The sequence below is a fragment of the Mobula hypostoma genome, chromosome 4, assembly GCF_963921235.1.
Source record: "Mobula hypostoma chromosome 4, sMobHyp1.1, whole genome shotgun sequence".
NCBI classification, from domain to species: domain Eukaryota; kingdom Metazoa; phylum Chordata; class Chondrichthyes; order Myliobatiformes; family Myliobatidae; genus Mobula; species Mobula hypostoma.
In genome coordinates, this window is record NC_086100.1 from 442,652 (window position 1) to 468,204 (window position 25,553).

The 25,553-nt window shown below is 44.4% G+C and overlaps 1 protein-coding gene across 1 annotated transcript in view; it reads right to left on the minus strand.

Moving 5' to 3' along the window:
* lrrc34 (leucine rich repeat containing 34) overlaps positions 1-25,553 on the minus strand; it is a 116,764-nt gene that overhangs the window by 81,713 nt on the left and 9,498 nt on the right. The window contains exons 3-4 of the mRNA XM_063044772.1: positions 19,599-19,723; positions 18,199-18,263 (exon numbers count right to left, since the gene is read on the minus strand). Coding sequence (XP_062900842.1) covers positions 18,199-18,263; positions 19,599-19,723 — 190 coding nt within the window. The remainder of the gene's footprint in view (positions 1-18,198; positions 18,264-19,598; positions 19,724-25,553) is intronic.

Genomic DNA, 25,553 nt, shown 5'->3' on the forward strand with positions numbered 1-25,553 from the left:
TCAATCTGGTGAACCTTCTTTGTACTCCCTCTATGGCAAGGATGTCTTTCCTCAGATTAGGGGACCAAAACTGCACATAATACTCCAGGTGTGGTCTCACCAAGGCCTTGTACAACTGCAGTAGTACCTCCCTGCTCCTGTACTCGAATCCTCTTGCTATAAATGCCACCATACCATTCGTCTTTTTCACCGCCTGCTGTACCTACATGCCCACTTTCAATGACTGGTGTATAATGACACCCAGGTCTCGTTGCACCTCCCCTTTTCCTAATCAGCCACCATTCAGATAATAATCTGTTTTCCTGTTTTTGCCACCAAAGTGGGTAACTTCACATTTATCCACATTAAATTGCATCTGCCATGAATTTGCCCACTCACCTAACATATCCAAGTCACCCTGCATCCTCTTAGCATCCTCCTCACAGCTAACACTGCCACCCAGCTTCGTATCATCCGCAAACTTGGAGATGCTGCACTTAATTCCCTCATCCAAGTCATTAATATATATTGTAAACAACTGGGGTCCCAGCACTGAGCCTTGTGGTACCCCACTAGTCACCGCCTGCCATTCTGAAAAGGTCCCGTTTATTCCCACTCTTTGCTTCCTGTCTGCCAACCAATTCTCTATCCACAACAATACCTTACCCCCAATACCGTGTGCTTTAAGTTTGCACACTAATCTCCTGTGTGGGACCTTGTCAAAAGCCTTTTGAAAATCCAAATATACCACATCCACTGGTTCTCCCCTAACCACTCTACTAGTTACATCCTCAAAAAATTCTATGAGATTTGTCAGACATGATTTTCCTTTCACAAATCCATGCTGACTTTGTTCGATCATTTCACCGCTTTCCAAATGTGCTGTTATCACATCCTTGATAACTGACTCCATCAGTTTCTCCACCACCGACGTTAGGCTAACCGGTCTATAATTCCCTGGTTTCTCTCTCCCTCCTTTTTTAAAAAGTGGGGTTACATTAGCCACCCTCCAATCCTCAGGAACTAGTCCAGAATCTAAAGAGTTTTGAAAAATTATCACTAATGCATCCACTATTTCTTGGGCTACTTCCTTAAGCACTCTGGGATGCAGACCATCTGGCCCTGGGGATTTATCTGCCTTTAATCCCTTCAATTTACCTAACACCACTTCCCGACTGACATGTATTTCACTCAGTTCCTCGATCTCACTGGACCCTCTGTCCCCTACTATTTCCGGAAGATTATTTATGTCCTCTTTACTGAAGACAGAACCAAAGTAATTATTCAATTGGTCTGCCATGTCCTTGCTCCCCATAATCAATTCACCTGTTTCTGTCTGCAGGGGACCTACATTTGTCTTAACCAATCTTTTTCTTTTCACATATCTATAAAAGCTTTTACAGTCAGATTTTATGTTCCCTGCCAGTTTTCTTTCATAATCTTTTTTCCCCTTCCTAATTAAGCCCTTTGTCCTCCTCTGCTGAACTCTGAATTTCTCCCAGTCCTCAGGTGAGCCACTTTTTCTGGCTAATTTGTATGCTTCTTCTTTGGAATTGATACTATCCCTAATTTCCCTTGTCAGCCACGGGTGCACTACCTTCCTTGATTTATTCTTTTGGCCAGGTAACCCATCTGCGCTGGATGCTTTTCGCAGTTTACCACATGAAGGTGCTCGCACTGCCCTCAGAGACTAAATCACAGGATCTTCAGGAGCTGTGGGAGTTTGTGATGATTACTTCATGTTTTGATGGTCAAAGTAAGCACAGAAGGCATTAAGCTCATCTGGAAGCAAAGCCCTGTCAGAATCAGAATCAGGTTTATTATCACCAGCACGTGATGTGAAATTTGTTAACTTAGCAGCAGCAGTTCAATGCAATACATAATCCAGCAGAGACACAAAAAAATAAAATAAAACATAATAATAAATAAACAGGTAAATCAATTACATATATTAAATAGATTATTAAAAAAGGTGCAAAAACAGAAATACTATATATTTAAAAAAGTGAGGTAGTGTCCAAGGTTTCAAAGACTATTTAGGAATCGGATGGCAGAGGGGAAGAAGCTGTTCCTGAATCATTGAGTGTGTGCCTTCAGGTTTCTGTATCTCCTACCTGATGGTAATAGTGAGAAAAGGGCATGCCCTGGGTGCTGGAGGTCTTTAATACTGGATGCTGCCTTTCTGAAACTCCACTCCCTGAAGATGTCCTGGCTACTTTGTAGGCTAGCGCCCAAGATGGAGCTGACTAGATTCACAACCTTCTGCAGCTTCTTTTGGTCCTTTGCAGTAGCCCCTCCATACCAGACAGTGATGCAGCCTGTCAGAATGCTCTCCACGGTACAGCTATAAAAGTTTTTGAGTGTATTTGTTGACATGCCAAATTGCTTCAAACTCCTAATAAAGTATAGCTGCTGTCTTGCATTTTTTATGACCACATCAATATGTTGGGACCAGTTTAAATCCTCAGAGATCTTGACACCCAGGACTTGAAGCTGCTCACTCTCTCCACTTCTGATCCCTCTACGACAATTGGTATGTGTCCCTTCATCTTATCCTTCCTGAAGTCCACAATCCGCTGTTTCGTCTTATTGACGTTGAGTGCCAGGTTGTTGCTGCGGCACCATTCCACTAGTTGGCATATCTCACTCCTGCACACCCTCTTGTCACCACCTGAGATTCTACCAACAATGGTTGTATAATCAGCAAATTTGTAGATGGTACTTGAGCTATGCCTAGCCACACAGTCATATGTATACAGAGAGTAGAGCAGTGGGCTAAGCACACGCCCCTGAGGTGCACCAGTATTGATCATCAGTGAAGAGGATATGTTATTACCAATCTGCACAGACTGTGGTCTTCTGGTTAGGAAGTCAAGGATCCAATTACAGAGGGAGGTACAGAGGCCCAGGTTCTGCAATTTCTCAATAAGGATTGTGGGAATGATGGTATTAAATGCTGATCGATGAACAGCATCCTGACATAGGTGTTTGTGTTGTCTAGGTGGTCTAAAACCGTGTGGTGAGCCATTGAGATTGTGTCTGCAGTTGACCTATTGTGACGATAGGCAAATTGCAATGGGTCCAGGTCCTTGCTGAGGCAGGAGTTCGGTCTAGTCATAACCAACCTCTCAAAGCATTTCATCAGTGTCGATGTGAGTGCTAGCGGGCAATAGTCATTAAGGCAGCCCACATTATTCTTCTTTGGCACTGGCATAATTGTTGCCTTTTTGAAGCAGTGAGAGGTTGAAAATGTCCTTGAATACTCCCGCTAGTTGGTTGGCACAGGTTTTCAGAGCCGTACCAGATACTCCATCGGGACCTTCTGCCTTGCGAGGGTTCACTCTCTTTACAGACAATCTAACACCGGCCTCTGAGACACAGATCACAGGGTCATCAGGTGCAAGGTCCCGATAAGAGGTGACAGCATTCAAGCTCTGCCACAAATGTCGACCATCCTTCGTTGATTCATGTTTAGTCCAGAATTCGCCTGTGAGATGGCTTTCCAGAGATTGTATATGGACCTCTTGTGACAATCCCGGTCACCGGACTTGAGTGCCTCTGATCTGGCCCTCAGCAAATTGCAGATCTTGTGTTTCATCCAGGGTTTCTGGTTGGGGGAGACACTGTCTTCTATGAATGTTTTTATAAAGTCTGAGACAATCGTGGTGTATTCATTCAGATCCAGAGATGAGTCCTTTAACATGACCCAGCCCACCGACTCAACGAATCCCATAACCACCTCTTTGTTGTCCTAATATCAGGAGCTTTGCTCTTTAGTTTGTCTGTATGTAGTAGAAAGACAGCTAAGTGATCAGGTTTACTGAAATGCAGTCTGGGCATGGAACGGTAGGCATTCCTCAACTTACTACAACAATGGTCTGGAACTTCTTGTGCTACAAGTTAAATGCTGATGTTTATTGTGCAGTACTTTAAACTATAAGATATAGGAGCAGAACAAGGCCTTTCGGCCCATTGAATCTGCTCCTCCAGTACAAGGATGTTGCCTGGAATGGAGAGCATGCCTTACGAGAATAGGTTGAGTGTACTTGGCTTTTTCTCCTTGCAGTGATGGAGGAGGAGAGGTGACCTTATAGAGGTTTATAAGATGATGAGAGGCTTTGATCATGTGGATAGCCTGAAGCTTTTTCCGAGGGCTAGAATGGCCAACAAAAGAGGGCATAGTTTTAAGGTGCTTAGAAGTAGGTACAGAGGAGATGTCAGGGGCAAATTTTTCACACAGAAAGTGGTGAGTGTGTGAAATGAATGATGGAGAGAGAATTCCACAGATTTACAACTCTCTGGGAAAAGCAGTTCCTCCTCATCTCCATCCAAAATCTACTTCCCTGAATCTTGAGGCAGTGTTCCCTAATTCTAGTCTCACCTACCAGTGGAAACAACATTCCAGCCTCTATCTTATCTATCCCTTTCATAATTTTATGTTTCTATAAGATCTCTTCTCATTCTTCTGAATTCCAACGAGTACAGTCCCAGGTAACTCAATCTCTCCTCATAGTTTAACCCCCTTACTTCTGGAATCAACCTGGTGAACCTCCTCTGCACCGCAGCCAAAGCCAGTATATCCTTCCCCAAGTAAGGAGACCAGAACTACATGCAGTTTTCCAGATGTGGCCTCACCAGTACCCTGTACAGTTGCAGCATAACCTCCCTACTCTTAAATTCTAGCAATGAAGACCAACATCCCATTTGCCTTCTTTATAGCCTACTGCAGTTGCAAACCAACCTTTTGTGAGTCATTCACAAGCACTCCCAAGTCCCTCTGCACAGAAGCATGCTGCAATTTTTTATCATTTAAATAATAATCTGCTCTTTCATTTTTCCTTCCAAAAAGGATGACCATGCATTTACCAACTTTGCATTCCATCTGCCGGACCCTTGCCACTCACTGACTCTTCTGCACAATTTGCTTTTCCACTCAGTTTAGTATCATCGACAAACTTTGATACACTACACTCTGTCCCCTCTTCCAGATTGTTAATGTATATCGTGAACAATTGTGGGCCCAGCACCGACCCCTGCGGCACACCACTCACCACCCTCTATCCAATGCACCCGTTATATCCTCAAAACCTACAGTAAGTTTATCAAGCAGAACCTGCCTTTGCTGAATCCATGCTGTGTCTACCTCATGGATCTATTTTTTTCCCAGATGCTTCGCTATTTCTTTTTTAATGATAGCTTCAAGCATTCTGCCCAACTACTGGCCTATAGTTGCCTGCCTTTTGCCTACATCCTTTTTTGAATAGTATGTGACATTCCCCCTCTTCCAATCTGCTGGGACCTGCCCAGAGCGCAGAGTCTTTTGGTAAATTATCACCAAAGCCTCTACTACTACTTCTGCCATTTCTTTCAGTACCCTGGGATGCCTTCCATCAGGACCTGGGGACTTGTCTATCTTCAGGCCCACAAGCTTGTTCAGCACTACCTCTTTAGTGATAGCTATTGTATCAAATTCCTCACCTCCCATCACATCCATAACATCTTCTTTAACATGTTAGATGTTTCCTCCAATGTGAATACTGACACAAAATAGGCATTCAAAGCCTTGGCCATTTCCTATTATCCAATATCAATTCCCCCTTCTTGTCCACCAAGGGACTTTTGTTCACTTTAACCACCCTTTTCTGCTTTATATAATTATAAAAACTGTTACTATTTTTATATATTGTGCTAGTTTATTTTCATAATCTAGCTTCCCATTCTTTATTGCTCGCTTAATGGTACTTTGTTGCTTTTTAAAGTTTTCCCAAGCTTCCAGTTATCCACTACTCTTGGCGACTTTCTATGTACAAGCTTTTAGATTGATGCCTTCTTTTATTTCCTTAGTTATCCAAGGCCAGCTCTTCCCACCCTCACCGTCCTTGCTTTTAACTGGAATGTACTTTTCTTGAGCACTGTGAAAAATCTCACTGAAAGCCTTCCACTGTTCCTCAACTGTCCCACCATATAGCTTGTGTTCCCAGTCCACACTAGCCAAATCCTCCTTCATCTCATTGTAGTCTCCATTGTTTAGGCATAATACACTTGTTTTAGATTAAACTATTGCACCCTCCATTTGTATCAGAAACTTGATTATACTGTGATCACTCTTTCCAAGAGGATCACTCACTACAAGATCATTAATCCTGTTGTCCTATTGCACAGGACCAGATCTAAGATAGCACATTCCCTTGTAGGTTCAGTAACATGCTGTTCAAGAAAACCATCATGGATACATTCTACGAAGGCCACCTCAAGACTGCCTCGACCAACTTGATTCACCCAATCTATGTGCAAGTTAAAATCCCCCATGATAACTGCTGTTCTATTCTTACCTGCCTCAGATATTTCTCTGTTTATTGCCTGTGCCACTGTAATGTTATTATTCGGTGCCCAATAGACAACTCACACCCGTGATTTTTTTCCCTTTACTATTCCTAATCTCTACCCAGATGGATTCAACATTCTGCGCCTTAGATCTGATATCATCTCTCACTATCGCCCTGATCTCACCTTTAAATAAGAGCGCTACCCCACCTCCTTTATCTTCCTTGGATATTTCATTCCCAATCCTCTCCACCCTGCAACCACAACTCTGTAAAGGCCACTAATTCATACCCTTTTGTGCTGATCTGAGCCACAAGTTCACTGACCTTATTTCAGATATATGGGCATTCAAATAAAGTGCCCTTACACTAATTGTGCTTTTAAAATCTTGTAATCTTTTACTCTTTTGCACTTGACTTTTCCTCACTCCACTCTTACTTTTCTCTTTTTTTAAAATCTTTTTCTTTATCTTTATCCACAGTTTTCTTTTTTACTTTACCCATACTTCTCCAATTTGTTGAACTCATCCCCCTACTATTTAGTTTAAAGCCCTTTCCACAGCCCTAGTTATGCAAGTCACTAGGATCCAGGTCCCATCGCGGTTCAGGTGGAGCCTGTCCCATTGGTACAGCTCCCTCCTTCCCCAATACTGCTGCCAATTTCCCATGAACTCAAACCCACTTCTCCCACACCAATCCTTGAGCCACGCATCTAACTCTCTAATCTTCTTGACCCTATGCCAATTTGCATGTGGCTCAGGTAGTAATCCAGAGATTACCACCTTTTTGGTTCTGCTTTTTACTTTAGTCCTTATTTGTGCAAATTCCCTGAGCAGAACCTCTTTCCTCATTCCTCCTACGTCATTGGTACCCACATGGACCACGACAACTGGATCTTTCCCTTCCCACTGCAAATTCTTCTGCAGGTCAGATAAGATTTCCTGAACAGGGGCACCAGGCAGGCAACACTGCCTTTGGGACACTCTGTCCTCACGACAGAGAATTCTGTCTGTACTATCCCCAATTACCACTACATATCTCTTCTTTCCCCCGCTCTTGAATTGCTCCCTGAACTACGGTGCCACAGTAAGGTTGCTCATCCTTCCTACAGCCCCACTGTTGTCCACACAGGGAGCAAGAATCTCAGACCTGTTGTACAAGCTAAAGGGCTGAGGCTCCTCTGGCACTCTCTCTTGGATTGCACTACCCACCTCACTCACAGTTACACCCTCTTGTCGCTGACCAGAGACCGAATTTGAGGTAGCTAATCTAATAAGTGTGACTACCTCCTGAAACAGAGATTCCAGCTAACTCTCATCCTCCCTGATGTGCTGCAATGTTTGAAGCACAGACTCCATGTCATCAACTTTGAGCCCGAGTTCCTCGAGCAGCCAACACTTGCTGCAGATGTGATCACCAGGAACCACAATGGGGTCCACCAGCTCCCACATCATGCAGCTCCAGCACATCACCTGATCCTGCATCATCCTTACTTTATTTAATTAGCCGTAATTTAGTGACTTTTTATTCAACCACTACAAAAGCTTTACCTGATACTTACCTGTGCCTTTTTGCCGAACCTCAAGTTCCCATGCCTATACTGGTCCACTAACAGAATGGCTGCTCTGCTTTACTTTTAGTTGCTCCTGCTAATGAATTGCGAATCGATTGGTCTGCAACGAATCTGTTTAGCCCCGCAAAATACTCCTTTTTTTAAACACTTCTCCCTGACCTGTGCAAAGCTCTCTCTCTGCAAATTGATTGGTCCGCTGCTAAAAGGTTGCTCCTCAGTTTTGAGGCAGTGCCCCCTCGTTCTGGATACCCCCACCAGAGGAAACATCAATGAGATCCCCCCACATTCTTCTAAATTCCAGTGAGTACAGGCCCAAAGCTGCTAAATGCTTCTCATATGTTAACCCCTTCATTCCAGGAGTCATCCTCATGAACCTCCTCTGGACTCTCTCCACTGACAACACATCCTTTCTGAGATATGGGGACCAAAATTGTTGACAATACTTCAAGTGTAGCCTGACTAGTGTCTTATAAAGGCTCATCATTATCTCCCTGCTTTTATTGTCTACTCCCCTTAAAATAAATACCAATGTTGCATTTGCCTTCTTTACCACAGACTAAATCATCTGCCACTTCTTTGCCCATTCTTCCAATTTGTCAAAGTCCTGCTGCATGGACCTCTGGCACACTGCTAGTGTCTTGCACAGTGACTGATACAAAGTTCCTACTAAGTTCATCTGCCATGAAACACACATCTCCTCTTTCTGTCTTTTCCAATCAGCAGCTCTGTCCATCCTGTGAATCAAGAAGTCTTTCAGTCTGATCACCATTTCTGGCATTAAGACATAGGAGCAGAATTGGACGTTCCAGCCCATCAAGTCTGCTCCACCATTCCATCATGGCTGACCACAGACACCACTTAACTCCATACCCTGCCTTCTTGCCATATCCTTTGATGCTCTGACTGATCAGGAAATGCTCAACTTACATCTTAAATATATGCATGGACTTGGCCTCCACAGATTTACTACCTTCTGGCTTAAAAAATCCCCCCTTACTTCTGTTGTCTACGGAGTCTCTGTGAGTGGAAGTTAGGAATAGGAAGGGGTCAATAACTCTACTGGGTGTTTTTTATAGACCACACAATAGTAACAGGAACGTCAAGGAGCAGATAGGGAGACTGATTCCGGAAAGGTATAAGAATAAAAGGGTTGTTGTGGTGGGAGATTTTAATTTCCCAAATATTGATTGGCATCTCCCTAGAGTGAGGGGTTTAGATGGGGTGGAGTTTGTTAAGTGTGTTCAGTAAAGTTTCTTAACACAATATGTAGATAAGACTACAAGAGGAGAGACTGTACTTGATCTGGTATTGGGAAATTAACCTGGTCAGGTGTTAGGTCTCTTAGTAGGAGTGCATTTTGGAGATAGTGATAACAATTCCATCTCCTTTACCATAGCATTGGAGAGGGATAGGAACGGACAAGTTAGGGAAATATTTAATTGGAGTAAGGGGAAATATGAAGCTATCAGGCAGGAACTTGGAAGCATAAATTGGAAACAGATGTTCTCGGGGAAACATACCGAAGAAATGTGGCAAATGTTCAGGGGGTATTTGCGTGGGGTTCTGAGTAGGTACATTCCAATGAGACATGGAAAAGATGGTAGGGTTCAAGATCCGTGGTGCACAAAGGCTGTTGTAAATCAAGTCAAGAAGAAAAGAAGAGCTTACGAAAGGTTCAAAAAAACTAGGTAATAATATGAATCTAGAAGATTATAAGGCTAGCAAGAAGGAGCTTAAGAATGAAATTAGGAGAGCCAGAAAGGGCCAAGAGAAGGCCTTAGCAGACAGGATTAAGGAAAACCCCAAGGCATTCTACAAGTATGTGAAGAGCAAGAGGATAAGATGTGAGAGAATAGGACCAATCAAGTGTGACAATGGAAATGTGTGTATGGAACCAGAGGAAATAGCAGAGGTACTTAATCAATACTTTGCTTCAGTATTCACTATGGAAAAAAATCTTGGCGACTGTAGGGATGACTTGCAGTGGACTGAAAAGCTTGAGAATGTAGATATTAAGAAAGAGGGTGTGCTGGAGATTTTGGAAAGCATCAAGTTGGATAAGTCATTGGGACCAGACGGGATGTAGTCCAGGTTACTGTGGGAAGCGGGGGAGGAGATTGCTGAGCCTCTGGCAATGATCTTTGCATTCTCAATGAGGACAGGAGAGGTTCCGGAGAATTGGAGAGTTGCAGATATTGTACCCTTATTCAAGAAAGGGAGTAGGGATAACCCAGGACATTATAGGCAGTGAGTCTTACTTCAGTGGTTGGTAAGTTGATGGAGAGGATCCTGAAAGGCAGGATTTATGAACATTTGGAGAGGCATAATATGATTAGGAACAATTGGCGTGGCTTTGTCAAAGGCAGGTTGTGCCTCATGAGCCCGAATGAATTTTTTTGAGGATGTGACTAAGCACATTGATGAAGCTAGAGCTGTAGATATAGTGTATATGGATTTTAGCAAAGCATTTGATAAGGTACCCCACGCAAGGCTTATTGAGAAAGTAAAGAGGCATAGGATCCAAGGGGACATTGCTTTGTGGATCCAGAACTGGCTTACCCACAGAGGCAAAGAGTGGTTGTAGACAGGTCATATTCTGCATGGAGGTCAGTGACCAGTGGTGTGCCTCAGGGATCTGTTCTGGGCTCCCTACTCTTTGTGACTTTTATAAATACCTGGATGAGGAAATGGAGGGATGGGTTAGTAAATTTGCTGACGACACAAAGGTTGGGTGTGTTGTGGATAGTGTGGAGGGCTGTCAGAGGTTACAGCGGGACAATGATAGGATGCAAAATTGGGCTGAGAAGTGACAGATGGAGTTCAACCCAGATAAGTGTGAGGTGGTTCATTTTGGTAGGTCAGATATGATGACAGAATATAGTATTGATGGTAAGACTCTTGGCAGTGTGGAGGATCAGAAGGATCTTGGGGTCTGAGTCCATAGGACAGTCAAAGCTGCTATGCAGGTTGACTCTGTGGTTAAGAAGGCATATGGCGCACTGGCCTTCATCAATCATGGGATTGAGTTTAAGTGTCAAGAGGTAATGTTGCAGCTACATAGGACCCTGGTCAGACCCCACTTGGAGTACTGTGCTCATTTCTGGTCACCTCACTACAGGAGGGTCATCGGAACCATAGAAAGGGTGCAGAGGAGATTTACAAGGATGTTGCCTGGATTGGGGAGCATGCCTTATGAGAATAGGTTCAGTGAACTCAGCCTTTTATCCTGGGAGCGACAGAGGATGAGGGGTGACTTGATAGAGGTGTACAAGATAATGAGAGGCATTGATCGTTGGATAGCCAGAGGCTTTTCCCCAGGGCTGAAATGACTAGCACGAGAGGGCGTAGTTTTAAGGAGCTGGGGAGTAGGTACAGAGGAGATGTCAGGGGTAAGTTTTTTTTTACACAGAGAGTGGTGAATGCGTGGAATGGGCTGCTGGCGGCGGTGATGGAGGCGGAAACGATCGGGTCTTTTAAGAGACTCCTGGATGGCTACATGGAGCTTAGATATATTGAGGGCTATGGGTAAAGCCCAGAGAGTTCTAAGGTAGGGCCATGTTCGGCACAGCTTTGTGGGCCGAAGGGCCTGTATTGTGCTGTAGGTTTTCTATGTTTAAAAGGTCGCCCCTCAATTTTGAGGCTGTGCCCTCTAGTTCTGGATACCCCCACCAATGGAAACATCTGTTGGCCAGAAAGAGTGACAATTTACAAGTCAATGAATTCAAATGGATCAAGGACAGTGGAAGCAGACAGACTAATTGTCTTTGTTCTTGCCACATGCTTGGGGATGGAGGATGCCATTTTGTGAAGACACTATTCTCCATTTTGTGAGCTTGACATGCTGGGCGGGATCAATGTTTTGAAGAAGACACAATGATTCTTAAGGTAATCTGTTGGACTGGAGATCATTTCCAAATAAGAAGTTATTTGTGAGGCATTCTTTGGTTGGCTATAACATGCAGGTTTGTGAATGTGGGGTTGATGCCTGCCTCAGAAGATGGCAATAAATTGATGCTGACTTGGAGCAAAGCCAATAACAAGGTGTTGAAGGACAGACACATGACCTGTGGCCAACAACACTGGAATGCAATATCTGAGTTGATAGGGAATGGATATAAAAGTGGATGCTTTGTGTGCTAGTAGTGGTAACTTCAAAGAATAACCATCGGAGATACAAGCGTGAGCAACCCTGCGTGAAACACGTGGCGAGTGAATCGGGACAACAAGGAACACCTGGCCAGTGTAAACTCCTTTGCCCAGGTAATACCTGTACCTTTGCTATTCTTTGACTATTCAGGAGAGTCAGGGATACTTAGCTGTGTGCACACAAGGTATTTAGTGTATGAATTCACGTACTAGTTACGTTAAACAATAAAGGTACTTGACAGTAAATACAGATCTCTCTGTGCCTCACTAATCATTGTTATAAGTTACTATTTTTTTTAACAACACATCTTCTCCACATCCACCCAAGCTAGTCCTTTTAACATTCGGTAGGTTTCAATGAGCTCCCCCATATTCTTTTAAATTCCAGTGAGTACAGGCCCAAAACTGCCAAACATTCCTCAGATGTTAACCCCTTCATTCCCAGAATCATTCTCATGAACCTTTTCTGGATTCTCTCCAATGACAACACATCCTTTCTGAGATACGGGGCCCAAAATTGTTGACAATTCTTTGAGCGAGTCATGTCTCAATTACATATGGAACATAACAATCAACACACATCAAAGTTGCTGGTGAACGCAGCAGGCCAGGCAGCATCTGTAGGAAGAGGTGCAGTCGACGTTTCAGGCCGAGACCCTTCGTCAGGACTAACTGAAGGAAGAGCGAGTAAGGGATTTGAAAGTTGGAGGGGGAGGGGGAGATCCAGAATGATAGGAGAAGACAGGAGGGGGAGGGATAGAGCCAAGAGCTGGACAGGTGATAGGCAAAAGGGGATACGAGAGGATCATGGGACAGGAGGTCCGGGAAAAAGGACAAGGAGGGGGTGGGGGACCCAGAGGATGGGCAAGAGGTATATTCAGAGGGACAGAGGGAGAAAAAGGAGAGTGAGAGAAAGAATGTGTGCATAAAAATAAGTAACAGATGGGGTACGAGGGGGAGGTGGGGCCTTAGCAGAAGTTAGAGAAGTCGATGTTCATGCCATCAGGTTGGAGGCTACCCAGGCGGAATATAAGGTGTTGTTCCTCCAACCTTAGTGTGGCTTCATCTTTACAGTAGAAGAGGCCGTGGATAGACATGTCAGAATGGGAATGGGATGTGGAATTAAAATGTGTGGCCACTGGGAGATCCTGCTTTCTCTGGCGGACAGAGCGTAGATGTTCAGCAAAGCGGTCTCTCAGTCTGCGTCGGGTCTCGCCGATATATAAAAGGCCACATCGGGAGCACTGGACGCAGTATATCACCCCAGTCGACTCACAGGTGAAGTGTTGCCTCACCTGGAAGGACTGTTTGGGGCCCTGAATGGTGGTAAGGGAGGAAGTGTAAGGGCATGTGTAGCACTTGTTCCGCTTACACGGATAAGTGCCAGGAGGGAGATCAGTGGGGAGGGATGGGGGGGACGAATGGACAAGGGAGTTGCGTAGGGAGCGATCCCTGTGGAATGCAGAGAGAGGGGGTGAGGGAAAGATGTGCTTAGTGGTGGGATCCCGTTGGAGGTGGTGGAAGTTACGGAGAATAATATGTTGGACCCGGAGGCTGGTGGGGTGGTAGGTGAGGACCAGGGGAACCCTATTCCTAGTGGGGTGGCGGGAGGATGGAGTGAGAGCAGATGTACGTGAAATGGGGGAGATGCGTTTAAGAGCAGAGCTGATAGTGGAGGAAGGGAAGCCCCTTTCTTTAAAAAAGGAAGACATCTCCCTCGTCCTAGAATGAAAAGCCTCATCCTGAGAGCAGATGCGGCGGAGACGGAGGAATTGCGAGAAGGGGATGGCGTTTTTGCAAGCGACAGGGTGAGAAGAGGAATAGTCCAGATAGCTGTGAGAGTCAGTAGGCTTATAGTAGACATCAGTGGATAAGCTGTCTCCAGAGACAGAGACAGAAAGATCTAGAAAGGGGAGGGAGGTGTCGGAAATGGACCAGGTAAACTTGAGGGCAGGGTGAAAGTTGGAGGCAAAGTTAATAAAGTCAACAAGTTCTGCATGCGTGCAGGAAGCAGCGCCAATGCAGTCATCGATGTAGCGAAGGAAAAGTGGGGGACAGATACCAGAATAGGCACGGAACATAGATTGTTCCACAAACCCAACAAAAAGGCAGGCATAGCTAGGACCCATACGGGTGCCCATAGCTACACCTTTAGTTTGGAGGAAGTGGGAGGAGCCAAAGGAGAAATTATTAAGAGTAAGGACTAATTCTACTAGACGGAGCAGAGTGGTGGTAGAGGGGAACTGATTAGGTCTGGAATCCAAAAAGAAGCGTAGAGCTTTGAGACCATCCTGATGGGGGATGGAAGTATATAAGGACTGGACATCCATGGTGAAAATAAAGCGGTGGGGGCCAGGGAACTTAAAATCATCGAAAAGTTTAAGAGCATGAGAAGTGTCACGAACATAGATCGGAAAGGATTGAACAAGGGGTGATAAAACCGTGTCGAGGTATGCAGAAACGAGTTCGGTGGGGCAGGAGCAAGCTGAGACAATAGGTCGGCCAGGACAGGCAGGTTTGTGGATCTTGGGTAGGAGGTAGAAACGGGAAGTGTGGGGTGTGGGAACCATAAGGTTGGTGCAGTGGATGGGAGATCCCCTGAGCGGATAAAGTCGGTGATAGTGTGGGAGACAATGGCCTGGTGCTCCTTAGTGGGGTCACGATTGAGGGGTAAATAAGAGGAGGTATCCGCGAGTTGTCGCTGTGCCTCGGCAAGGTAGAGGTCAGTACGCCAGACTACAACAGCACACCCCTTATCGGCAGGTTTAATAATAAGACCACTCTGCTCCATCTAGCGGAATTAGTCCTTACTCTTAATAATTTCTCCTTTGGCTCCTCCCACTTCCTCCAAACTAAAGGTGTAGCTATGGGCACCCGTATGGGTCCTAGCTATGCCTGCCTTTTTGTTGGGTTTGTGGAACAATCTATGTTCCGTGCCTATTCTGGTATCTGTCCCCCACTTTTCCTTCGCTACATCGATGACTGCATTGGCGCTGCTTCCTGCACGCATGCAGAACTCGTTGACTTTATTAACTTTGCCTCCAACTTTCACCCTGCCCTCAAGTTTACCTGGTCCATTTCCGACACCTCCCTCCCCTTTCTAGATCTTTCTGTCTCTGTCTCTGGAGACAGCTTATCCACTGATGTCTACTATAAGCCTACTGACTCTCACAGCTATCTGGACTATTCCTCTTCTCACCCTGTCTCTTGCAAAAACGCCATCCCCTTCTCGCAATTCCTCCGTCTCCGCCGCATCTGCTCTCAGGATGAGGCTTTTCATTCTAGGACGAGGGAGATGTCTTCCTTTTTTAAAGAAAGGGGCTTCCCTTCCTCCACTATCAACTCTGCTCTTAAACACATCTCCCCCATTTCACGTACATCTGCTCTCACTCCATCCTCCCGCCACCCCACTAGGAATAGGGTTCCCCTGGTCCTCACCTACCACCCCACCAGCCTCCGGGTCCAACATATTATTCTCCATAACTTCCGCCACCTCCAACGGGATCCCACCACTAAGCACATCTTTCCCTCCCCCCCGCCTCTGCATTCCGCAGGGATCGCTCCCTACGCAACTCCCTTGTCCATTCGTTCCCCCCATCCCTCCCCACTGATCTCCCTCCTGGCACTTATCCGTGTAAGCGGAACAAGTGTTACACATGCCCTTACACTTCCTCCCTTATCACTATTCAGGGCCCCAAACAGTCCTTCCAGGTGAGGCAACGCTTCACCTGTGAGTCGACTGGGGTGATATACTGCGTCCGGTGCTCCCGATGTGGCCTTTTATATATCGGCGAGACCCGACGCAGACTGAGAAACCGCTTTGCTGAACATCTACGCTCTGTCCGCCAGAGAAAGCAGGATCTCCCAGTGGCCACACATTTTAATTCCACATCCCATTCCCATTCTGACATGTCTATCCACGGCCTCCTCTACTGTAGAGATGAAGCCACACTCAGGTTGGAGGAACAACACCTTATATTCCGTCTGGGTAGCCTCCAACCTGATGGCATGAACATCGACTTCTCCTACTTCTGCTAAGGCCCCACCTCCCCCTCGTACCCCATCTATTACTTATTTTTATGCACACATTCTTTCTCTCACTCTCCTTTTTCTCCCTCTGTCCCTCTGAATATACCTCTTGCCCATCCTCTGGGTCCCCCACCCGCCTCCTTGTCTTTCTTCCCGGACCTCCTGTCCCATGATCCTCTCGTATCCCCTTTTGCCTATCACCTGTCCAGCTCTTGGCTCTATCCCTCCCCCTCCTGTCTTCTCCTATCATTTTGGATCTCCCCCTCCCCCTCCAACTTTCAAATCCCTTACTCACTCTTCCTTCAGTTAGTCCCGACGAAGGGTCTCGGCCTGAAACGTCGACTGCACCTCTTCCTACAGATGCTGCCTGGCCTGCTGCGTTCACCAGCAAATTTGATGTGTGTTGCTTGAATTTCCAGCATCTGCAGAATTCCTGTTGTTTGGAACATAACAATCTCTGATTTCCAACCAATACAGTAATCTTGCCCTCTTGCACTTTGTTCTCCAGTGGCTGCTTATTTGCAAACATGATATTGGGTTGAGGTGATCTCATCCCTCTGCGCATTTCAGCCTGCCTTGAGTCCAACCCTCTTGCCTCGCTTCTGGCCATGGCAATAAACTTTCATCCCTTTAAAGGTGCTATACCTGGTTGCTTGAGAATTAAGTTCACTGAGTACTTCTGAAGATCTTAAAAAAAATCTGTAGTACATTAAGTCAACTTAAAAGTATATTGCTTAAAGGGAAATTACATATGGCACATTACAGTGAAAGTAATTCAAAAGAGGTATATTAGTGCAAAAGAGTATTGTACGTAGCTTGCAGAATGTCACCATGGTTCATTAGCGCCATCTCGCTCAGGACTACCACAATCAAAAACAGTTACTTTTACCAAGCAGTAAAACTGATCACCACTTCCACCCACTAATCCACTCAGCACCTCCCACTACAACTACTTTATCATTTCCTGTCAAAATCATCTTCTGTACAGAAACCTCTGTGCCCGGTATTACTTTATAGACATATAATTAATCTATGTATATTAGCTACTTCATGCATTTATAGTTATTGTGTTTTTTTTATTATTCTTGTATCCTTTATCTTATTGTGTAATTATTTTGTTCTCCCTTACACTTGTATACTGGACAAAATACACAAATGCTGGAGGACCTCAGCAGGCCAGGCAGCATCTATGGAAAAAAGTAATGTCGACGTTTACGCTGAGAGCCTTCGGCAGGACTGTGCACCAAAATGACTTTAAATTATCTTGATTCTTGAATCCAGGTGAGAGTTATCTCCTTACAGACATCTCCACATGTACAGTACATTCAAAGGGAGGCTCCTCCACCTTCTGAAACTAACTTGCTTTCTCTCTTTCTCAGTCTCAGACCTCAAACATTAACTGTTTCTCTTTCCATAGTTGCTTCCTGATCTTCTAAGTGTTTCTATTTATATTTCGGACTTCTTGCATTGCTACACTTTTGCTTTTCTTTCACAGCCATTCAACTGTCTTGATGCTGAGTTGTTACCACAGCAATAAAATCTAACCCAACAGTTTCACATGCACCCCAACCTCTGCATCAAAACACAACCAATTCCTTAGCTAACATTCCATAATACAGGAAGGATGTGGAAACTATAGAAAGGGTGCATAGGAAATTTACAAGGATGTTTCCTGGATTGGGGAGCAAGCCTTACGAGAAAGGGTTGAGTGAACTTGGCCTTTTTTCCTTGGAGGGACGGAGGATGAGAGGTGACCTGATAGAGGTGTATAAGATGATGAGAGGCATTGATCGTGTGGATAGTCGGAGGCTTTCTCCCAGGGCTGAAATGGCTAACACGAGAGGGCGCAGTTTTAAGGTGCTGGGGAGTAGGTACAGAGGAGATGTCAGGGGTAAATTTTTTTTTAAAAACACAGAGAGTAGCGAGTGTGTGGAATGGGCAGCCGGAGACAGTGGTGGAGGCAGATACAATAGGGTCTTTTAAGAGACTCGTGGAAAGGTACATGGAGCTTAGAAAAATAGAGGGATATGGGTAACCCGAGGTAATTTTTAAAGTAAGTACATGTTCGGCACAGCATTGTGGGCCAAAGGGCCTGTATTGTGCTGTAGGTTTTCTATGTCTCTATGATTCTATTTTTTATTTGCTTACCAGAAGCAATTTTGCAATTGATTCCGCTCCACAGTTCGATAAATTGTTGAATCTTAAATCAAGACCTGAAGAATCCAAAGTCAATATTGTAAAACCTTCCTCTTACTCTTGCAAAATCAGAATCTCGCAGCTCACCCATGAACATACTAAATAATGTAAATAAATTAATTCCAGTCCAATCCCTCTGCTTATTTCCAATGTAAGTAATTTTTAGCTGAAAAGCATTTTGTTCAATGTCAGAATACAGACACAAATTGGACTTCAAGTTAAGGATAAGTATGGATCTTGCAGGAGATACTATATTGTAAGAGGAGACATTAAGCAGATTAAACCTCTATAACCTTGGGTTTTGAGGAATGAAACGTTAGATAATTCTCACGGGGATTGAGGGAAGAGATGTGGGAATGCTGGACTGCCACGAAGCTTTGGACACAAACTCAAAATAAGGAACTGACTATTCAGGGCTAAAACAAGGAAAATGTCATATCCAGAGGGTGGCAAATCTTTGGCTCAACATCAAATTCAACCATTTTAACATTTCCAGTTCTGCCCTGAAACATTCATCCAGCTTCTCCTTCCTTAGATGCTACATGGCTGGATGATTCAGCTCATTTTTTTTTTGTTTTTGTTTCAGATTTGTAGTAGCTTCTGATCTTTATAGGAAGTCTGCCGGGGTTTGGAGAGGGTGCTGCCTGGGTGAAAGGGCATGTGGTATAAGGAGAGGATGTACAAACTTGCGTTGTTTTCTTTGGAGCGGCAGAGGCTGAGGGGAGACCCAATAGAGGTTTATGAGATAATGAGAGGCATGGGTAGACAGCCTATGTCATTTCTCCTCAGCGAAAACATTTAAAATGAGAGCTCATGCATTTAAGATGACAGGGAGAAAGCTCAAAGGGTTTATGCGGGGCAAGTTCTTTTTATGCAAAATGGAGAGTGCCTGGAATGCGCTGCCATGGGAGATGGTAGAGGTAGATACGACAGAGGTGTTTAAAAAGCTCTTGATAGGCACGTGAATGTGCTGAGAATGCAGGAATATGAATATTGTGTAGGCAGAAGGGATTAGCTCAGTTATGCATTTCAATTTCAAGTTCAAGTTGAATTGTCATTCAACCATACATGAATACCCATGAATACAGCCAAACAAACCAACGTTTCTCCATAGCCAGGGTTCAAAACACAGTACAATAGTCGTACACAGCACAAAATACATATAGCACATATAAGATATCAGTAAAATACAGTCACACACAAAATATATAGTCCAAGGCCCTGAATCCATGAATGTTGCAGCAGCGTGCAGTCAAACACAATTAATTACCAATTAAATTAGTTAGGAACAGACATGCTAGGCCAAGGGCCTGTTCTTGGACTGTTCAATGTTCTGCGTCCGTGTTTAATACCTGTGATAAAGGAGTTTTGATGAAGGAGACAAACCAGAACTGCAGCATCATTGTCTGTCAGTCTCTGTACTGGGAACAGCAGTGAATTTCCACTGAGCATCAATGTGAATCCATCATAAAGGACCCTACAGGGAGAGGTGGATAAATTAGTTCAAGGAATCAATCCAACCAAACCCACTTCTTAAAACCACAAGCTAATCACTGGTTGAGGTGGGTCAATTAGGCATAATGTTAGAAGGTGAGCATACTGAGTTTTAGAAAACCATAAATTAATAATTGTTAACGTAGTAAATTAGTTGAAAGGAAATGTGTTAAATTAATAGTCTTTAGATAAACATTGTTAAGGATAGTGATGGTGATCTTGTGTGTATGGACCTGCAAAGGGAGTTTTATAAAGTAAAATATAATAAGCAATTTACAGATTGCATAACAGCATGGATATGAAGTTTATACAATATATAGAAAATATGCTTCAGGTGGACTGCAGTGTCCCAGACTAGGGTTTCTTTGTCAGAACTTTGTTAGGTTGGCACAACATCGTGGGCCAAAGGTCTGTACCGTGCTGCAATATTCTATGTTCTATAAATGTCTCACAAAGGGTCTTTAACATGAAAATCATAAGTTCATAAATCAGAAAAACAAAATTAGGGCATTTGGCCCATCAAATATGCTCCACCATTCCATCATGGCTGACTTGTTATCCCTCTCAACCCCATTCTCCTGTCTTCTCCCCGTAACCTTTGACACGCTGACTAAACAAGAACATACCAAATGTCTTGGCCTTCACAGCATCTGTGGCAATGAATTCCAAAGATTCACCACCATCTGGCTACATAAAATTCTTCTCATCTCTGTTCTAAATGGACATCCCTCTATTCTGAGGCTGTGCCTTCTGGTCTTAGACACCCACATTATAGGAAACATCCTCTTCACATCCACTCTATCTAGACCTTTCAATAATCAATGAGATCTTCCCTCATTCTTTTAAACTCCAGTGAGTACAAACCCAGACCCCTCGTACTGTATGTTAACCGTTTAATTCCCAGAATCATGCTGTGAACCTCTTTTCCAATGCCAGTACTCCTTTCTTCTAGCATGGATGAAGCAGTGGCTGATTGGCAGGATGCAAGCAGTGGGACTAAAGAGCGCCTTTTCTGGTTGGCTGCTGGTGACTAGTGGTGTTGCACAGGGAACACACACAAAAGTTGCTGGTGAACGCAGCAGGCCAGGCAGCATCCCCAGGAAGAGGTGCAGTCGACGTTTCAGGCCGAGACCCTTCGTCCTGAAACGTCGACTGCACCTCTTCCTGGGGATGCTGCCTGGCCTGCTGCGTTCACCAGCAACTTTTGTGTGTGTTGCTTGAGTTTCCAGCATCTGCAGAATTCCTGTTGCTTGGTGTTCCACAGGGGTCCGCATTGGTACATATTCTTTTTATGTTAAATGTCAGTGATTTGGATGATGGAATTTATGGCTTTGTTGCAGAGTTTGCAAATGATATGAAGATAGGTGGAGGGGCAGGTAGTTTTGAGGAAGTAGTGAGGCTTCAGAAAGACAGATTAGGAGAATGGGCAAAGAAGTGGCAAATACAATATAGTGTCGAAAAATGTATGGTCATGCACTTTGGTAGAAGAAAAGGTTGACTATTTTCTAAATTGAAACAAAATACAAAATACTGATGTGCAAAGGGACTTGGGTAGTGCAGGATTCCCTAAAGGTTAATTTGCAGCTTGAGTCTGTGGTGAGGAAGGCAAATGCAATCTTAGCATTCATTTCACGAGGACTAGAATTAAAAGCAAGAATGTAATGTTGAGACTTTATAAAGCACTGAGAGTCTTCACTTGGAGTATTGTGAGCAGTTATGAGCCCCCTATCTTAGAAAGTATGTGCTGAAATTGGATAAGGTTCGAAGGAGGTTCAGAAAAATGTTTCCACAATCGATTGGCTTGTTATATAAAGAGTGTCTGATGGCTCTGGTCCTTTTAGAACAGAGATGAGGAGGAATTTCTTTGGTATGGTGAATAGGTGGAATTCATTCCCCTTTCTTTCTCCCGAGGCCTCCCGTCCCATGATCCTCTCCCTTCTCCAGCCTCGTATCCCTTTTGCCAATCAACTTTCCAACTCTTAGCTTCATCCCTCCCCCTCCTGTCTTCTCCTATCATTTCCGATCTCCCCTCCCACTTTCAAATCTCTTACTATCTCTTCTTTCAGTTAGTCCTGACGAAGGGTCTCGGCCCGAAACGTCAACTGTACCTCTTCCTATAGATGCTGCCTGGCCTGCTGTGTTCACCAAAATTGTATACATACTTGGTTTGTATACATACATGTACAGTCAGATACCGAATCAGATCAATATACAGTCAGATATGCAATCAGATCGATGTACGGTCAGACAGGCATTTGGATCAATGTGTATGATAAATCTGATGGCCTGGTGCAAGAAGCTGCCCTGGAGCCTGTTGGTCCTGCCTTAATGCTGCAGTACTGTTTGCCAGACGGTAGCAGTGTGTGGTTAGGGTAGCTGGAGTCCCTAATGATCCTCCATGCCCTTTTTATGCACCTACTGCTGTAAATGTCTTGAATAGAGTTAAGTTCACATCCACAGATGTGCTGGGCTGTCTGTACCACTTCCTGCATTTGAGGGTAGTACAGTTCCCGTATCAGGCAATGATACAGCTAGTCAGGATGCTCTCAATGGTACCCCTGTAGAAAATCCTGATGGTTTGGGGACTCGTGCCGAACTTCTTCAGCCGTCTGAGGTGAAATAGGCACTGTTGAGCTTTTTTTCACCACATAGCCAGTATGTACAGTCCAGGTGAGATCTTCAGTGATGTGTATTCCGAAGAACTTGAAACTACTCACCCTCTCAACTACATGAGGTGTAGATAAATGCGTGGCTGAAGAATTGGAGCAGAAGGTAGGGATTCAGATTTCTGGATAACTGGGACCTCCTCTGGGGCAGGTGTGACCTGTACAAAACGGGCAGATTGCACTTGAATCTGAGGGGTACCAACATTCGTGCATGTAGGTTTAGTAGAGCTGTTGGAGTGGTTTAAACTAATATGGAAGGGTGATGGGAACCAGTATGACAGAGCTGAGGATGAGCCAACAGATTTACCAGCAGAGGAAGGGTGTAACATGAATGTAAGGAATGTAAAGCAAAGAATGCACGACTGAAGGTGCTGTATTTAAGTGTGTGTAACATTCGGAATAAGGTGGACGAACTTGTGGCACAACTAGAAATTAGTCAGTATAACATTGTGGGCATCACTGAGTCGTGCCTGAAAGAAGGCAATAGTTGGGAGATTAACATCTAAGGAGATACTTGGCTTTGAAAGGATAGGCAGGATGGCATAGGTGGTAGTGTGGCTCTGTTGGTAAAAGATGGAATTGCATCCTTAGAAAAAGGTGCTATAGGGTCACAGAATGTTGAATCATAGTGGGTGGAGCTAAGAAACTGCAAGGGTAAAAAAAATTATCGGATTCATTTAAAGGCCTTCAAATAGTAGCCAAGATGTGGGGTTGGGATTGCAAAGGGAGCCGGAAAAGGCATGTAATAAGGATAATCTCACAGTTGTAATAAGGGACTTCAATAGTCATAGTCATACTTTATTGATCCCAGGGGGAAATTGGTTTTCATTACAGTTGCACCATAAATAATAAATAGTAATAGAACCATAAATAGTTAAATAGTAATATGTAAAATATGCCAGTAAATTATGAAATAAGTCCAGGTCCAGCCTATCGGCACAGGGTGCCTGACCCTCCAAGGGAGGAGTTGTAAAGTTTGATGGCCACAGGCAGGAGACTTCCTATGACGCTTTGTGCTGCATCTTGGAGGAATGAGTCTCTGGCTGAATGTACAAGGCCTTGGTGAGACCACACCTGGAGTATTGTGTGCAGTTTTGGTCCCCTAATCTGAGGAAAGACATCCTTGCCATACAGGGAGTACAAAGAAGGTTCACCAGATTGATTCCTGGGATGGCAGGACTTTCATATGAAGAAAGACTGGATGAACTGGGCTTGTACTCATTGGAATTTAGAAGATTAAGGGGGGATCTGATTGAAACGTATAAAATCCTAAAGGGATTGGATAGGCTAGATGCAGGAAGATTGTTCCCGATGTTGGGGAAGTCCAGAACAAGGGGTCACAGTTTGAGGATAAAGGGGAAGCCTTTTAGGACCGAGATTAGGAAAAACTTCTTCACACAGAGAGTGGTGAATCTGTGGAATTCTCTGCCACAGGAAACAGTTGAGGCCAGTTCATTGGCTATATTTAAGAGGGAGTTAGATATGGCCCTTGTAGCTACGGGGATCAGGGGGTATGGAGGGAAGGCTGGGGCGGGGTTCTGAGTTGGATGATCAGCCATGATCATAATAAATGGTGGTGCAGGCTCGAAGGGCCGAATGGCCTACTCCTGCACCTATTTTCTATGTTTCTATTATGTAGTGGATGGGAGACATTGACCAAGATGGCATGCAACTTAGACAGCATCCTCTTTTCAGACACCACCGTCAGAGAGTCCAGTTCCATCCCCACAACATCACTGGCCTTACGAATAAGTTTGTTGATTTTGTTGGTGTCTGCTACCCTCAGCCTGCTGCCCCAGCACACAACAGCAAACATGATAGCACTGGCCACCACAGACTTGTAGAACATCCTCAGCATCGTCCGCAAGGGGATTGGGAAATCAGGCTGGTATCGGATCGCAAGAGCGAGAATTTGTTGAGTGTCTACAAAATGGCTTTTTAGAGCAGCTTGTGCTTGAGCCTACTCAGGGAAAGGTTATCTTAGATTGGGTGTTGTGAAATAATGCAGATCTAACTTGGGAGCTTAATGTAAGGGAATTCTGAGGAGGCAGTGATCGCAATATGATTGAATTCATATTGCAATTTGAGAGCGAGAAGCATAAGTCAGTATTGCAATAGAATAAATGGAATTACAGAGGCATGAGAGAGGAGCTCACTCAGGTGGATGGGAGGAGGATATGTGTAGGGATGACAAAAGAGCAGAGATGGCTGAAGTTCCTGTGAATAGTTCAAAAGATGCAGGATAGATATGTCCCACAGAAGTAGTTGTTCTCAAGTGGCAGGGCTAGGCAACCACAGCTGACAAAAGAAGTTAAGAACTGCATAAAAGCCAAGGAAAGGGCATATAATGTAGCAAAAGTGAGTGGGAAGTTGGATGTTTGGGAAACTTTTAAAATCCATCAAAAGACAACTATAAAAGCTACAAGAAGGGAAAATATGAAATATGAGGGCAAACTAGCTGATAATATAAAGCAGGATACTAAAAGTTTTATTCATAGAATCATAGAAATCTACAGCACAATAACATAGAAACATAGAAATCTACAGCAATGACAGGCCCTCCAGCCCACAATGTTGTGCCGCCCAAGTAACCTTACTCTGGAAATGCCTCGAATTTCCCTACTGCATAGCCCTCTGTTTTTCTACGCTCCATGTACATATTAGAAGATTGAGGGGGGATCTGATTGAAACATATAAAATCCTAAAGGGATTGGACAGGCTAGATGCAGGAAGATTGTTCCCGATGTTGGGGAAGTCCAGAACGAGGGATCACAGTTTGAGGATAGAGGGGAAGCCTTTTAGGACCGAGATTAGGAAAAACTTCTTCACACAGAGAGTGGTGAATCTGTGGAATTCTCTGCCACAGGAAACAGTTGAGGCCAGTTCATTGGCTATATTTAAGAGGGAGTTAGATATGGCCCTTGTGGCTACGGGGGTCAGGGGGTATGGAGGGAAGGCTGGGGCGGGGTTCTGAGTTGGATGATCAGCCATGATCATAATAAATGGCGGTGCAGGCTCGAAGGGCCGAATGGCCTACTCCTGCACCTATTTTCTATGTTTCTATATCTGAGAGTCTTTTAAAAGACTCTATTGTATCCACCTCTATACCGTTGCTAGCAATGCATTCCACACACCCACCACTCCCTA